This window comes from Ambystoma mexicanum, chromosome 11 (assembly GCF_040938575.1).
Source record: "Ambystoma mexicanum isolate Mex_15411 chromosome 11, UKY_AmexF1_1, whole genome shotgun sequence".
Lineage (NCBI taxonomy): Eukaryota > Metazoa > Chordata > Amphibia > Caudata > Ambystomatidae > Ambystoma > Ambystoma mexicanum.
In genome coordinates this window covers 986,370,315-986,387,917 of record NC_090934.1, presented here as the reverse complement: position 1 = coordinate 986,387,917, position 17,603 = coordinate 986,370,315, and the positions used below count along the sequence as shown (strand labels likewise).

The following is a 17,603-nucleotide window of genomic DNA, read 5'->3' as shown; positions in this document are numbered from 1 at the left end:
GCCTCCCAGCTTCATTATTTATTACTACACCCTGTACCCATCGTGCATCTAATGCGCCCATACCCCCTTTTTCTCACTGCCCTGTACTACATCCCTTTATAGTACTCTTCCCTAATGGTGCTTTACTCATGCCTCCCTACACTCTACCCCCCTGTAAGACAAACACACGCACGCACACACATTTGCAATGCCAGACCTTTTGGCTTTGTCAATCCTTGTTTACCTGTTGCATTAATTCTTCATCTTGAAAGTTGTAGCTATTATGACGCACATGCTAGTGGATTGCTCTTATTGGTATAACTAGAGTCATATCATCTCAGCATCAAGTTCTTCATCATAAACTAGGGTATTGCTTCGCCTTTGCCATAATTCTTAGTTGAAATTCAAATAATGTTTTTGTGGGTTTTTTCCTTCAGTTTACGCCCCTGGAGCTTGCTCAATGACATTGCACAGTTTGAAAAAGATGGAATTCTGCAAACTGTGGAACGACACCTACCGCCCAGGCTCCCCTCCCACAAAGCACTATGCATAAACAGAGTTGCTCCACACCAGGAGGTAATGTAAAACCTAAACACTTTGGCATCAACCAAAATTACATTATTTAACTCTCTTTTACGGCAATTTAAAATGCTTGTTTCTGTGAAAAAATGTATCTTCATTCACTCTGTAGTATATGGCATTATTTATTTTCATGACAATAAGGAATTAAAAGATACAGGTTGTTTGCAACTCTGCATCAGATCTCAAATATTGAAAAAGAATTGCATGTGGTTTGAAGAGAACTAAAGATTTATTTCTTTCCAAAAAGCTTGGACAATTAAAAACAAAGCCATGATCACAATAACTGAACAGAGAAAAAATACCACAACATGGTCACCACAGTAGAATAGGAAAGAACACACCAAGGCTACCACACTGGAACAGGAAAAACCAACACCATGGTTACCATACGGGAACAGGAAAACAAACAGCACCACGGTCACCACACTGAAACAGGGAAAAACAACACCATGGCCTCTGAGAAGGAACAGTAAAGGAAAAACAACGACAAGGTCACCACACTAGAAAAGGGATAACAACGCCATGGTCACCACACTAACAGGAAAAACAACTACACCATGGTCTCTGAAATGGAACAGGAAAAAAAAGAAAAGATCAGCGTCACCACACTAGGAAGGGGACAAAAAACTATGGCCACCACCATGGTCACCACACTGGGACAGGAAAAAGACCTCTTGGTCACACACTGGAACAGGAAACTTGGTCCCCACACTGGAAGAGGGAAAAGGCCTACTGTCCACCACGCTGGAGCAGGGGTGGGAAAGAACACCTGGGTCAGCACACTAACAAAGGGGTGGTGGGGACCCACGGTTTCCACACTGGAAAAGAAAAAAGATGAAGGCCATGGCACTGGAACAGAAAAAAAACTATTCCTTGGTCATCACACTAGAAAATGAAGAGAAAAAAAACGTACTGCCTGTTCCTGTATGGTGACTACAACATTTCAGTGCCACTTCCATAAATCCTGTGGAACTCTTCAGGATTGTGATTAATGGCAGTGCAATAACTCCAATGAAGCGGGGACTTTACGGAGATAAATGAAGGGACAAAGAACTTGCTGCGCATCTCAGATTTCTTGACCCATGGCTGACGGGGTGTTAGAGTGCGAGCTCTCAAGGATTTAGTGCATAGTCCCTGCCTAAGACTGTGTTGCTGCATACTGTGTGACTGGGACTCTGCATGTACAGCAAAGAGTGATATTGGTAGTGCCGGCAGTGACCAGTTAATGAAAGTGAGAATTAGACATCTTGACCTGTACCTTCTTCAGTCTCATATTTATGGTGATGTTTAGTTGTCACATGGCGAAAACTCCAGCACTGATCAAGCTGTAGCTCTGGTGGCATGGCTTTGGTTTTATTGGCATGCATTTATGCCTACCTACCATCACAACCTAGACTCCTTTACTCTAGGGCCTCCTAAGAAGTATAATGGCCTTGGATGTAAACTACTTAAATAGGTGGTAAAGAAACAGCCAAGTTTTAAGGCTGGCCACAAGGAGACATGTTCCTGCATACAGTAGATGTATTTTGACCGTATTTACAAGAGATGTGTGGTCTGTATTGAGAACAAGTTTTCCACAGACCGATGCTCATGAAGCACGGTCCTACAAAGTGCTTATGTTGAGAAAAGGCTCTGAGCAGATATATGACCACTTCCGCATGTAGGGACTGCAAGCCCGTACAAAATTCTTTGAAGGTGATGTGGAGGGAGACAGAGAGCCAACAGACATGTAGACTGCTTGAGAGTATGTGTCTTCTTGTGGCAACGTGTAGTAGATGTCTGGAAACTCCTTCTGAACAGACGTGGTTCCGCACAGCAGTTACCCCGATCCCCCTCGGAGCAGTCCACTAGCAGCTGAGGTGGGAGGAGTGAATGGCTGAGTCATGAAAAAAGATAGGAAAGAACTGATTCACCTTAGGTGGAAGAATTAGCCTTTGATGACTACATCGAATTGGTTCAATAGGGATACAGCCGATTAGATAACGTCACCCAGCTTCTTTCCTTATTGGACGTGAATGGATGCGATGCCTAGCAACGGTGGTCAAAGAAATAGCTCAGGTGGAAGGGAGCCACTGAAAAAGGTCATGGTCTTGAGTTATCAGGGTTTACCTTTAGCTGGTTCAATGTCCTTCATCTGTCAATTTCGGGTAGACCCAGTTGCTGAGATGAGATAGGCATTGCTTTTCAGGATGAAGTGGGCATTATGTGGGTTACTGTGACAGGGCATATCAATGAACTGGATCAGAGAGGCTTGGAGGTTAAGGTACATTTAGAATACTAGAGGGCGACGAGTAGATCTTTGGGGAACCACAAAGGAAAGTGTTTGCGTAGGCAGCAGAAAAGAAGCGGGGAGACTATTAAATATCTGTCCGACAGGAAGGAGGAGATGCCTTGCGGGGCTAGACTTTAGATTCCCAACTAGCCATCTAATTAGGATGGACTGGTCCCGAGTGTCAATGGCAACAGAAAGGCCGAGGAAATGTAGCCATGCCTCTGACTGGACAGAGGCCCTTGTGTGCATGATGCATTCCATAGATGAAGGTCCCGTGGTGGTTAGGAACCAATAGGTCTTAGTATGGCTTCTTCAAAAGCGGTGCCGTGTAAGGCATTTTCAATTCGGCCAACACGTTCTTGGACTCCACGCAAGCGTTTTGGATGGAAAGGGCATGCGCAGCCGCTGGGGTGGAGGAAAGCGTCCCCTCGAATACAGCGAGGCAGCGTCAGTCTGTTGGGGAAGCTGCCTTCCTACTCACTGGTCCTCTGTCTTTGCATAGAGCATGAGGGAGGCGGAAGCAGCGAGCGAGGGATGGGAGATGATGGGTGATGAGAAGAGTGTTTTAGCTTTGTAGTGGTATGAGTGTTTAAAGCAGAAGTGGTGAATGAGAGAATGGCAAAAGTACTTGGGGCGTGGGGATTTCATTGGCGCACGCAGCTGGTTTGCTAAACTGTAAGGTAATCTTGGAAACCTCCTTGCCAGGGCAGTTGGCTGAAGATTTCTGGTTGGAAATATGGTATTGTTTGTAATTGGCGAGGATGACTCAGTACAGCTTCCATTTTTCATAAGTACATAAGTATGTCACTTTGACACGAGGCTGAGGTTTGCACCAGAGAGCACTTGGTGGTTTCGAGCACGATCACCTCAAAGTTGCAACATGTATTTAATTATTTGAATTTCTAAATCGCTTAACACACAGTTCCGTAACCAATACAAAAGAGGAGTAACAGATAGTGCATGCGAAATGAAAAGCAAACACCATGATGCTGCCTTTTGTAACAAAGTGGGGTAGCTCAAAGGTGAGATTTCAGAGAAGGACGAAGATGTGCAAGAGTGGGGGTATAACACCAAATGTAAGTAAGAGGATTCCAAGGTTTAGGGGGCCGAAGGGAGAACGAGTGGGTTTGTGACTGTGCCTCACCTGACCCTGAGCCGTCCTCTTTGCCTATTCCCTGGCTGGCTCCATGCAGTCTTGCACAGCGCTCCCTTAGAATAGTGCAGAACTGGAGCCTCCTGCACAATTATAGTCACAATGCTCTAGAGGTGACAAAACGATCCCACTCGCCTGTGCTGTGGCTGGTGCCCCCATAATGAAGTACCCCGCAAAGACAGGCTCTGCGCCCTGGTGTGGAAACCCTTTTCCTATGATTATCAAATGCCTGCCACACCCTACCTAACATCGCTCCCCTTTTCTGAGGGGAAGAGGAACGCTGGAGTTTCCCACTCTACTAGAGCCATACTTCCCACCTTGAGTCTTATTCCGCACTCCTCCTTGGCCTCCATTTACATGATCTTTCTTTGCTACTAAGACTCTTGTTTTCACACGGGTCTATTCCCACCTTGAGTTCTGTTCCTCGCTCCTCCTTGGCCTCCCTTTACATGATCTTTCTTTGCTACTAAGACTCTTGTTTTCAGACCAGTCTATTCCCACCTTGAGGTCTGTTCCTCACTCCTGATTGGCCTCCCTTTACATGATCTTTCTTTGCTACTAAGGCTCTTGTTTTCAGACCGGTATATTCCCACCTTGAGGTCTGTTCCTCACCCCTCCTTGGCCTGTCTTTACATGATCTTTCTCTGCTACTAAGGCTCTTGTTTTCAGACCAGTCTATTCCCACCTTGAGGTCTGTTCCTCACTCCTGATTGGCCTCCCTTTACATGATCTTTCTTTGCTACTAAGGCTCTTGTTTTCAGACCGGTCTATTCCCACATTGAGGTCTGTTCCTCACTCCTCCTTGGCCTGTCTTTACATGATCTTTCTCTGCTACTAAGGCTCTTGTTTTCATATGGGTCTTCTCCCACCTTGAGTTCTGTTCCGCTGCCATACACCAATCCAAGACACAACGCTCAACAACTCTGCCATCAGAATGCAGTGAAGTCCCACGACAGAAATTTGGTCTAGCTGGATACATAACTAGTCTCATGCACTCGCACACATATCGAACTACTCACAGCCCCCCATCCACATGCCTGCTCGACATTGGCAGCTAACTGGGGCTAGACCATCCGTACACAATTTCGTTTTGGGCAAAATGCACACACACATTCTAAACCTCTCTAAAAATGTCCCATATCATAGACTTTGGTACCCCGAGGGCGTTCACCTACAGCACTTTGAGGCCATACCAATGGGATAAAGGAGATATACACATGATAAATTACATTACATTGCTCCTTCTTGGCCTCTCTTTTAATGATCTTTCTCTGCTTTCAGGAATGTGTAAGCCTGCCCTTCAGCCTTTTTTGATTGCCATCTCTCTCCTCCTTGTTTTATTTATTTATTTTATTGTTCATTTATAATGCGCTTAATACCAAGGAGTGGTCTCTAAGCGCGAGATTGGGATTCAAACCTGTGTTGCGCTGCGTCGTCTTGCTTCCGAGACAAACGTGTTGCCCCCGAGTTATCCTTCCTCCCTTTCTACTCTTTGTTGGCTTTCTTTCCCTGCTCGAGTTCCATATAACTATTTTTTTTTATTTTTTTTGTATTTGGTTTTATTGAATTTTGTTCTCTGCAAGTCACATTACATTAAACAAAAATATGAACTCAAGGTTACATAACACGGTCAGAACTTTTTACACATTCACCTTTTCATACCTCTTATCCAAATGTTTGACCTCGGGCTGTAACGTTTAAACATGACTTTCCCTATCCCCTCCCCCTGCCAACCCGTAGGTCAAACAGAACATCCTAAGAGTTATTTCAGTGTCTATCAATGGTTGGTCACAGTTTTATTGATGAGGGGGTTTCCCCTTGGTTACGTTTTCAATGTCTTGACACACAACCACTCAGATTGTGCCAATTAACATTCCGACCCTGAGTCAGATTGGTTCTCTGCCTCTTGTGAAAGATGCTTATTTGTATAATCCAACCATAAAGCCTCGCATTGTGCGGATCTTCCATGTAGGGATGCTGTTATTTCCATTGTACATATATTGGAGGCAACATTGATCCATTCATTTTTACTCTGAACTATTCTAGATTTCATTTTGTCACAAGTGTGGCATGAGCTGCTAACAACAATTGGGGAGCCAGACCTCCAATCCTGCTCCATTCGTCTTCATCCTTCTCAAGGCCAAATAGTACAAGGTGGGGGTCAGCATCCCTATGGATACCGTTTATGTCTTTAATCCAGCCCAGGATCTCATCCCAAAACACTTTTATTCAGGAGCAACCCCAGCACATATGCCAGTAGTCGGTGACCTCTCCAGATTCCCGCCAGCATGTCGGATTGGCCGTTTGGAACATTTTAAAAAGTTTAAGGGGGTCATACTGCCATCTGGTTCATACTGCCACCTATTTGTTTATAGGTGTTCATGGCCTTGTGCCTTCCTCTCTTGTTTCTGTTCTCTCTCTTATTTGCTCCCTTTGGTCCTCTCTTCTGTTTTGGTCTGCCCCATGTGCTCTTTGCACTCGGTTCCAGCACCCCGTGACAGTCTTAGCCACAATGCTTGGCAACACGATGTGTTCCCAGTTGAGCTGCACCACAGACCGTCTAGCAGGAACGGCGGAGAGAATAGCTAGACCTGGCCAGTCCTGTAGGCTGGCAAGCCGCACTCCCAAGCCACTTTGGATGCACTGCTCCAGAACACCTCCCTGGCGGGAGGTCTCATGGGAAAGTAAAGAAAGACGGGCAAGGGTGGCGCTCCCAGGCAGTGCACTGATGTGAGAGGCCTCTGCACCGCTTCAGTGTGCATGTGTGAGTGGGCCCGGTAGTGAAATGGACAGGTCTGTTTGTCTGTTAGGAACAATGTAAAGTAATGTGACTTTAATGTGCCAAATCCGCCCTGAAGCTCAGATCTTTGCTTTCAAAAGCTTTGCTAGTTGCGTGCAAGCCATCAGCGATGATAACATGAGGCATGCTGCCAGTGAAGACCCCCATTCTCTTTGGATTGATCGCCATGGAATTTAGGGGTGTTTCAGCAGTCAGATTTACTATGAGGCATGCTGCCAGTGAAGACCACCATTCTCTTTGGATTGGTCGCCATGGCATTTAGGGGTGCTTTAGCAGCTGGAATTAACATGAGGCATGCCGCCAATGAAGACATGGCATTTAGGGGTGCTTCAGCAGCTGGATTGATCATGACGCCTCCTGCCAGTGAAGACATGGCATTTAGGGGTGCTTCAGCAGCTGGGGTGCTTCAGCAGCTGGATTGATCATGACGCCTGTTGCCAGTGAAGACATGGGTATTACCCAAATTGTTCGAACACAATTGTTCGAATGACCCAATTGATCGAAAGTCAAGGGTCCGAATTGACCTTTGCACAATTGACCATGTATATATATATATATATATATATATATATATATATATATATATATATATATATATATATATATATATATATATATATATATATATATATATATATATATATATATATATATATATTAGGGGGTTGCGGGGGATTTCCCCCCGCAGATAGTATGTAACAATTGACCTTCACAATTCGGTCAATTGTGCAAAGGTCAATTGTGATTCGAACAATTGTAGTTTGAACAATTCGTATACATCCAAGACATGGCATTTAGGGGTGCTTCATCAGCTGGATTGATCATGACGCCTGCTGCCAGTGAAGACATGGCATTTAGGGGTGCTTCAGCAGCTGGATTGATCATGACGCCTGCTGCCAGTGGAGACTCCCATTCCCTTTGAATTCGTCACCATGGCATTTTGGGGTGCTTTAGCAGCTGGACTCCTCATGACTTGCCAGTGTACAGCCGGGCTAAGCAGCCCACATGAATGGAAATGCCTGTGAAAGCGGTGGTCGCCATGATAGGGAATACCTGGTCAAACACATTGGCCGGATATGCGTTCTGGGGGAAAACAGCAGGACTCTAAAATTTAAGGTAAAATGAGGGCGACTTTAGACTGAGCCAAGATGAGTGGATGGCACGGCATGCGATTGGATCTAAAACGTTTGGGAAAGGACCCTGCCCTAGCTGCACAGGCTGGAGGTTACAAGGCAATGGATAACATGTTGGCATGACTCTGATGTTGGGCAAGGAAGCCATCAGTCGCCCTCCATGAAAGAACGCGATGCAATGCAAATCATTTTAATAAGCAAAGTTTGGGAGAGGGCGTGACGTTATGATAGGGGGCATGTGCACATTTGCGGCCGCACAGATGAGCCTCGAGCCATTTGTCAAACGTTGGGATCTATTTGACCCTAGTATCACTGGGGAGGTAGGAGGGGGCACTCTTACTGCACTGCAGGAGGGCTCCTTGGCAGTTCCCCAACACTGATCTCTGCCCTGGTACTGTGAGGGAGCTTAGCTGGTACTGCCCCCTGCGGAAGAGCTCCACTGGTACTACGGAGAGAGTTAGGGTTCCCTGTGCACCAGTCCACTCTGGAACGTTCCAGAATCAGGGGATCTGCATCGTGAGGCCCTAGGCTGGAAGAGTACTGTAGCTCGGCAGGATAAATGACTGCAGCTGAGAAATGTTCTTACCATCCGTGCCAATCCGGCTACGCCACTACTTGTGGCGATGGTACAGCTACTTTCATCCTTCTGAAGCGGTCAGCCATATTTGTTTTCCCTACAATATTTGCATCAGGAAATCTTTCTATATCGTCATAATAGTTTATCATATGAAATGGTTCTTTTTGAGGTCTCTAAATTATCCATATCTGCCCAACTATTTTGATCTGGACAAGAGGCAAATGCAACCAAAAGAAAGTGTGACTGTTGGACGTCGATAAACTGAGTGCCACGAACACTAATAACACTAGTTCTTAGAGTTGTGAAGAGTGGGAGGATTCTGGCATGAAGTGATATATGATAACATCATGTTATATTCTCCATTCAATACTGTGCAGCCACATAAAGGTATTATTTACAGCTGGGTAACACGATCTTTGAACTGAACGCGCGCACGGTGATAATCCCATGGACCCAGCTAGTATTCCCACATAGGATTTGTAACAAACTGTGTAATATCACAATGAAGTCCAAGAGACACCAGATTGCACATGTTGCGGCACCAGGATTCTTTTGCTTCTTTGCAGAAGGGTGATGGTCGTGTGTATGGTTCTGGCCGAGCACTGTCATGTTTTGCAGCGTTCTGTGTGAACCTCCCTAGGGCTGGACTTCTTCCTGCATCTGTCCATGTGTGATCTGACAGTCATGCCATGATCAACGCACATCATTTTAAAATGTCCACCAGCGGTACTGAGCCAAAAATCCAGTGAGGCCAAAATAGTTGCAAACGCCAGGGAAGTTCATAGGATGTCCCGCTCCCAGACTGTCTCCCACACACTAATGTGGGATCTGGGAGGGCACTAGAGAATGTTTCATGCCTTGGTCTATGATTGGCCCTGCAGGTGAGCAAGGATAGGGGCACGGAGGAGGCATCCCAGGAGGCAGGAAATATGGATTCAAGGATTGCCAACTGTGCGCAAATCTTGATTTTCTTCCAGTCGTGGGATAGAGAGGATGTCGCTGGTCGAGAAAAGGCAAGGATGGAGAGGGGGCATATATTTGGGATAGCTTTGGAGGGGAAACCACGGGAGGGGAAAGAGAAGTAGGGGGAGCAGGATGGGTCTGGCTGGAGATGGGAAATATCTGGTCTCCTTTTCGGTCAGTTTGTAGAACCTGACCTTGAATTCGTGAAGGATTGCGGCTCCCAGCTCTGCCAGTGGGGTGAATGCAATGCTGCAGAAAGATCAGGCAAAAGCAAGCTTAGGAGAAGGGGATCTGTAGATGAGAAGGAAAGAGTGATGGACATTATGGGCTAACTTTGCTGATCTTTGCATATAGTGCCTGCACCTGCTCTTACAGAAGTACAGATTTTGACATTTACCTTGCAGCTGCGAGGGATCGCCCTGTGAAGGGCAAAGCCATTAGAAAACCAGGTTTCCCAGATGCATTGATCACTAATTTAGCATTAGTCAGGAGTACAAGTCTTGTCAATTTAAATCTTCAGGATGCGGCGTAGGGGTTTAGAGAGGGGTTGCAGGGAAGACAGCATGGGAAGGGCTTTGTTTGGTGGGGATTCAGAGGAGAGGAGAGTGGATGAGGTGATGATGTGGTGAGGCAAAAGCCATACAGGGAAAGAGATTTCATATGGAATGGAATTTTATACAGCTATTATTGGTAAACAGTTTTGGTCAGGTTTGGGATTATGCATCCCTGCTGAAGCATGGCCCTTAAGCAGAGTGATTATGCAATGTTAAATGTGGGAGAAACGCCAAAGCTTTCCAAACCATGCCATCATGTCTGAGTGTGGTCATTATATAGAAAAGAGGGACATTTCAGGTGCTGGACGTGAAGGGGAGGACATATCTAAAGAAAGCCATATATGCAGCTTTCCAGTGAGGAGTATCCTTAATCCCGTCGCTATGTGATCGTGCTCAGTCAGGTGTGAAGGGCCATTCTAGGCAACGCAGGTAGGTACGTGGGGAGGAATCCCAGACTATGCAAAAGCTATTTCTCAACAGTGCCAAAGATGTGTTATAAAGGCTCTCTAATGGTTGGTATATGTGTATATGTCAAAGACTTGGGCCAGGAATAGGGCATTCCGGTGCATGACTCTTAAACCAATACATCCTGCTTCCAATATTAAAAATTACTCACCATACTGACTAGAGTACTTATAGTACATAGTCTCCCTTCCTCCATCCTTGTGGGCATTCCCAACATGGGGATGGTGCCGGAACCTTTGGCAGTGAAAAATTGAGCTTCACCTTTAAATTTAGTGCAGCGCGTGGGGGGGCTCTGCCTGAGGCGTGGGGACACCCTGCAGAGGCACCACCCTCTGGCACTTCACCTCAGTCCCCTTTGAACACATTGAATGCTTGGATACCTGGCTATACTTATTACATACTAACCCTGGCATACAAGCGGGTGAAGGTAGGTCGGACATACAGAGGAAAGCAGACTATGAGTACTCTAGTCACTACGATAAGTAACATTAATTACTCATGCGTCCCGTCTCCTTCCCTCCACCCCTGTGGGAGATTCCACCGAACAAGACCAAAGGGTGGAGCTGTGACAATATGCCTCACATCTAGGAAGATGCAAAAAGGTTCTTCAGAACCGCCTGACCATATTCTGCATTGCACCTGGAGCTGGTATCCAGGGAACAGTGCTTACAGAAGGCCGACGGAGTAGCCCAAGTAGCCTCCTTTCTGATGACATCCCAAGAAGCATGTCTCTGAAATGTGACGGCTGTGGCATTACTTCTGACTGCATGGGCATAAATCCCCTCAAGAACTGGTTTGCACATGGCCGTGTATGCCTCTGAAATGGCCTGAACCATCCAACGGGCGATGGAAGCCTTGAAAGCCAGAGAGCTGGGGGAGGAGCACCCAAAAGTGACAAAAGCCTCCGACTTCCTGAAGGATTTGATACGAGAGAGGTAAAACTGGTCGACCCTCTTGAGGTCGAAGAATGTAGGGCCCTCTCTGCCTCATACTGCGGGTTCGGGAAGAACACCGGTAGGCAGATCTCCTGATTCAGATGAAATGGAGAGACCATCTTGGGCAAGATGACCCTGTCATTGTGAAAGGTGGTGAAGGGGGCGCACAAAGACAATGCCTGCATTTCACTGACCCTGCGTGCAGTGGTAAGAACTACATTAGTGTTACCAGCCCAATGTCCACTGAGCCCATTGGCTCAAAGGGTTCGTGCTGCAAAGCCGAAAGAACCACATTGAGGTCCCAGACCGGATGTGGCCTACGCGCTGGAAGAAAAAGCCTAGACACCCCCTTGAGGTGGGCCTTAACCCCTGGGCTGGCTTCCGAAAACACATGCACAGGAGAATTCTTGTAAGCCCTGATGGCCGTCAAATAATTGCGACAAGTATCCACTGGAACTCCTGAACTAGCTAGGTGTGCTAAAAAAGCCAGTATGTCATCCAGAGGACAGATGACAGGATACAGCCCCTTATTCCGAGCCCAATGGCAGAACCTAGTCCATGTACTCTTATACTGGGACTGAGTAGAGGGCCTCCTGACCTGTTGAACGATGTCCCAGTTGTCATCCGAACGTTGAAGCATTAGCTCATCAGGAACCAGGCCGCCAGCATGGCCGGGTCCGGATGTTTCACTGCCCCACCCTGCTGTGTCAGGAAGCCCCTTGTTGGGGGTCGGAAGGTGGACAGGACCCTGGTACACAAATGCATCAGATCTGAAAACCAGGCTCTGGAAGGTCAGTGGGGGGGCAATCAGGATGAGGCTGCAGCCCACCAAAGCCTAAAACTTGTGGAGGGTCCGCTGGAGCTGAGAGGTGGGAACACAACACCTGCGTCTGTGCCAACAGACTTGGACAGTGTCTACCAGAGATCCCCGACCTGCCTACAAAGCAAACTGGGGGCACTTGGAATTTAGAGGAGATGCGATCAAGTCCAGGTCTGTGAACCCCCAATGCTGGAACAGGGGCAACAAGGAGTCGGTGTGCAACTCCCGCTCATAGGTGTTGAACCCAAAGCTGGTCTGCTTCTGCATTGCTGTCACCCAGGAGGTGGACTGCCGAAATCCAAATCTCCCCCATCAGAGTCCATTCCCAGATCGATATCGCCTCCATGCGGAGGAGAGGGGAACGGGTGCCACCCTGCTGGTTCAGGAAGAACATCACAGTAGTTTGACCGTCCTGACCAGAACAGACCTGCCCCTAATGAGGGACAAACACCTTGAGGGCCAGGCCCACTGCCATGAGTTTCAGCATGGAGCACATGCACCATGAATCGCATAGCCCTTCAGAATTGTCACCCAGCCCGAAAGAGAGGAGTCCGTTGTCACCAACCGGATATGCTCCGGTCGGGTGAAGGGGGCTCCCACGGAAACATTGTCGTCCATCAGCCACCAGCGAAAATCGGGCAGGAGGAGTGGGTGTATTGGGATCCTGTCCAACTGAGAACTTGTCTCCTGATCTCAATTGGCCGCCAGGTGGAGCTGGAGGCGCCTCATCTTAATGCGAGCGTGCTGTACAGTGAGCATGCAGGGGACATCAGCCTCAGAAGATGCTGGAGCCACCATGCCGAGGTGGTCTAGTTGGCCAGAAAGTGCCCCATCACCTTGCGGAGGGAGCAGAGCCTCTCTGGGCGTGGGGAACACCCGCTGAACCACCGTGTTTCATCGCACCCCTAGGAAGACCATATCCTGGCAGGGGTACAGCTGTGACTTCAACTGGTTGGAGGAGAACCCCAGCTGGCAAGAGTGTATCACCCCTTCGGTTAACCCAGCCCTCACCACCCAGACGTCCATATTGGGGTAAGCATATGACCCTTTGGGTATCATGCATGCAATGGATGGGGATGCAGAATCACTCTGACACCAAATAATCGAACCAACTCCGGAAGATGGCAAAGGTTGCTGTTTTACTAACAATTATCTAAAACGGAGAGTTACAACAGACATCAACGGATGTTCGCTCGAGCTGTCAATGCATTTCTCATTAAAAAAGCCTTATATGCAAACCGTCATACTAAGTGGCAAATAAGAAAAACCTATGAGGGGTTGTGATAGGTTCAAGGGGAACATCTAAGTATGCTTTTTATAAGGGGTGGGATTGTGATTGGTTCTCTACTGTCAGGTGGATAATTTATGCCTACCTCTAAATCATCTTCAACACTATTAAGTACACAGTACATCATTGTTCTTCAAACTATAAGGCCCTCCGTTATATGGCCCGCAACAATTGGTTGGCATGCTTGTGCCATGTCTGGAACATACATTCCGTTCACTTAGCAACACGTAAGCTCAGACCCAAGGTAGCAGGAGGTGGACTTGACTTTACCTCCCCACCCAATTAGCCAATGTCTCTCATCACCCATGCCTTCTGCCATGAAAATTGTCTTTGAACTTGGCCTTGCAAAGTATTCTCGTCTGTGAGAATATATGGAAGTGTGAGCATGCACTATCGTTGTTCTAGGACTCCAAGCTCAATTCTAATTCCATCCTTGGCTCATGTGACAGGGGACCACTATTTGGTCCATTTTTCAGCATTTAAATGTCTTAAATGAATAAAACGTGGCACACTTGGTGGTCTTTCTTTGCGCCTTAACAAGGGATGATTCAGCTTCTCACGTTCACTGCCTTCAAGAATAGATAACCGCCCTTTGCTGCTTCAACTTTGATACTAGGCCAGACAGCCTAGCCATTCATTTCCACAATCTCAGCTAATTCTTGCTGCAACACAGTTCTCTGCCTTTTCTCTCTATGGATCCGGTCTTACTAAATTCATGACACTGATGTCCAGTTTCTATACAATGGCGGCTTCACCTACAGTCTATTCACTATGCGTAGCCAGCTTCTATGATCACTTAATCTACTTGCGTTTCCAGCATCTGTACAGTTATTGAACGGTTTACATTTTCTGCAGTGCTTCGCACACGTGCAATCTTCGTTTCACATATGAAAGTTTAATCGATTCTTAACTTCGTCATCAGTTTCTGTAAGATCCATGCATTTTCTTCAGCCAGTATCCTCAGGGCGTCACGCTCGTCTTTTGTGACGTCACCAGCTCCTCTTTCACTCCGCCTTCAGGGAGTTCCTCTCTCAGATCTTCATCTCTTCTGGGATACATTCGATAGGGTTTTCTCAGTGGGTACCTTCTTTCGAAAACTCGCCGTGGTATGGTCACAACTGCTGGTGTCAAGCATGGCACAATCTCAGGCTTCCAACATATAGGAAGTATGAGGTGGTATTTCCTACAGAGGCATGTAACTGCTTCTCTACAGGGGTATAGGTGCTGGCCCTCTAAGCGGAGTAGACCCGCTACTGCGTTCATCAACTTCGTGAAGACACAAGGGGCTGAGTTCAGGCCGAAAGACTGCACCTTGTACTGGAAGTGGTACGACATAATCGTGAACCACAGAAACGTCTGATGCAGCTGGTAGATGGGCACATGCAGGTACGTTGCCTTGAGGTCTAGAGAACACATCCAGTCCCCCGCACACAGAGACTCTGCTATGTGCGCGGGAGTAATCGTCTTTAAGTGTTCTAGCAGTAAAGACAGATTGAGAAATGACAGGTCCAGGTCAACCCTCAGGCCAGCCTGATTGTTCTTGGATACTGCAAAAATCCTGAAGTAGAAACTGGAGCCCCTGTCTGATTGAATAACTGGTTCTACCACGCAAAAGGACCTCCCGTAAATGAGCCGGGAACCGATGTGACGAAGAGGAGGAGAGGATGGTAGAGGAAGAAGGCTGAAGCCCATGAAGACTATGGATACAATCTAAGGGCTTGGCTTAGTCATGATGGGGAAGGGCTTGGCGGTTTGAGTGGAGGTTTTCTTCTTTGTCAACTCGTCATCGGTTGACTAATGAAAGAGGTCCATGTCCTCAAAGGGCAGATCTAGATCCGCTCTTGCACATCAGGTGAAAACTTTTCAGCTGGACACCCAGGCACAGCCAGCAGAGGACTGTGTCAATGTGGGAGACCGAAGACCTCATGAGGTCCTGTGCAATGACCCGGGTATCCGCCAGACCGGCATTGAAGGAGGCTTGCCTCTCCAAAGGGAGGACAGGCAGAGCTCCCGCCACAACTTCTGTTTAGCCACTGCTAAAAGGGCTTTGCTGTTGCCGCAGATGCAGTCCCGAAATGGCATAACAGCGTGTTTGCCCAAAGACCTTGTCCGCCTTGGAAAGACAACTGTCGTTGGCTCCCATGGATGAAAACGATGGTTTAGAATGTAGTGAAGCCGCAGCCACCACTGAAGAATGTGGCTTTGGGTGGGAGGCCAGGAGGATTGGCTCCCTGTCCGTCAGCCTGAAACTGCTGCCCACATGCAGGACATTGTTCTGGAGAGGGATGCCAGACCAGACCATGGTGCGCTTGCCCAAAACCTCTGCTAGTACTCCCAAATCCTGGGGGGCTTCCTCGAGCAGAGGGACCCCCAAGAACCCCAGGTCCTGAATGCGGTCATGAAAGGCCTTAACCGATGCCAAGGGTTCATCTCCCGGGGCGTCATCGGTGCCGTAGTCGCCCCCGCCTGCCTTTTTTCCAGACCGTGTGGAGTCCGGGCCCTGGAACACAGGTGCTGGTTGGGTCCCCCCCCCCCTAAGTCCAGAGCCGAAAACAGCTCCAGCAGCTGTTCAGGGGGAGGCATTGGTGGTACAGAAGGAGGCTGAGGGCTCTGAATAGCCGTAGGGCCTGGGCCCAGGGAGGGACTGGCACTAATAGCGCTGGAGGAACAGGCTGAGCACAGAGGAGGAGGCCAGTGAGGCACCTGCAGGATCAACTCCTTCCCTATATCCTTCAGGTGCCCCGTCATCTGAGGGGAATACATGAGGAGAAGGAAGCGCTCGAAGAAGCGGTCCTCGCTAGTTGCCAGATTCCTAGGGGTCTGGTCCTCCAAGGCGCTGGGTCTCAGCTTGTGGTCAAAGCACTGAGGCATGTAGCTGTAAGGCTGTGATGGGTAAATGTACCCCTGAGGCGACCAGATGCCTGTACCATACAGTCCACTCCCGCTTCCAGAGGGAAGGGGACTGGAACCTTCTTGCAAGGCCCATTTAATGGGCAAGAGCACAGGTGGACCCTGAGTTTAATCCAAAATGGCCACCGGCCTAACAGGCTCCACCACGTGCCTATCTGTAATTTTGAGACCTGCGCTACACCCTAGACGGGAGGGTGTGAAGGGCCACGAGAGGCCTCAGACGTGTGATGATACAGCTTGGGTCTTGCACCCGAAGCAAAAGCCTCGACCTCAGAGATCACTCGGGTAGGCGCTGAGCCCTCGGCCAGCTGGCCGGTAGTCGTAACGCCCTGACTCATGACCTGGGAGAAAGCTCCGGTAGGCTGCGTGCCCTCAGCACCTGTGCCAGTAGTCATGCTGGATCGTGCCGAAGACTGACTCTTGGAGGTGGCACCCAATGCTCCTTTAATAATACAAAAAATGGTACCTGGAAATGAGGAAAACAACTGAAAGAGGAAGGCAAGGGAATGTAAAGATCAAATCATCATTTCATTTTATTTAGATTTGTATAGACAACATTTTATGAAATAATTTAATCAATTCTTACAAAAACATTTGACTATTCAAGCATTCAACCTTTCATTCACTAATTGAACATCTAAAAGTCATATAAATGAGCTAAAGTATCACAAAAAAGTACTATTCATTTCATTAGTACACGTCTTTTCAATTTATTGATAGTTCCAAATATTCAAGAAACTAATCATTATTGATAATGCGGAATACCGGCGTACCTCGCCACAATGATTACAAAGCTGATTCGGCACCGGGACCGCACCTTCATATGGGGAGGGGACTTCAATTGTGTTGCTGACGCAAGCGCGGACAGATCGCTGCCCCCCCCACACCCGAGCAACCTTGCTTCCCGTGCCCTGAGGGAAACTCTGGAGCAGCTCAATCTAGTGGACATCTGGAGGGAACATCATCCGGCTGACAGGATTTACTCCCACTACTCAGCCCCTCACGGAGTCCATACAAGAATTGACTACCTGTTCATCAACAAGGAGCTCGCCCCACATGCTGCAGCTACAGAGTACCTGGGGCGAACGATCTCCGACCACTCCCCACTGACCATGCTATGGCAGTTGAGGGGCCCCAGACCCCCGATCCCCATGTGGAGGATGCCGACTGCA

General features: G+C 47.9%; 1 protein-coding gene across 11 annotated transcripts in view; it reads left to right on the top strand.

Moving 5' to 3' along the window:
- Nucleotides 1-17,603, top strand: part of OSBPL5 (oxysterol binding protein like 5) — a 1,112,782-nt gene that overhangs the window by 1,032,953 nt on the left and 62,226 nt on the right. For all 11 annotated transcript variants that reach the window (XM_069624153.1, XM_069624161.1, XM_069624156.1 and 8 more), the window contains one exon: nucleotides 417-555. In XM_069624153.1, the coding sequence (XP_069480254.1) occupies nucleotides 417-555 (139 nt within the window). The remainder of the gene's footprint in view (nucleotides 1-416; nucleotides 556-17,603) is intronic.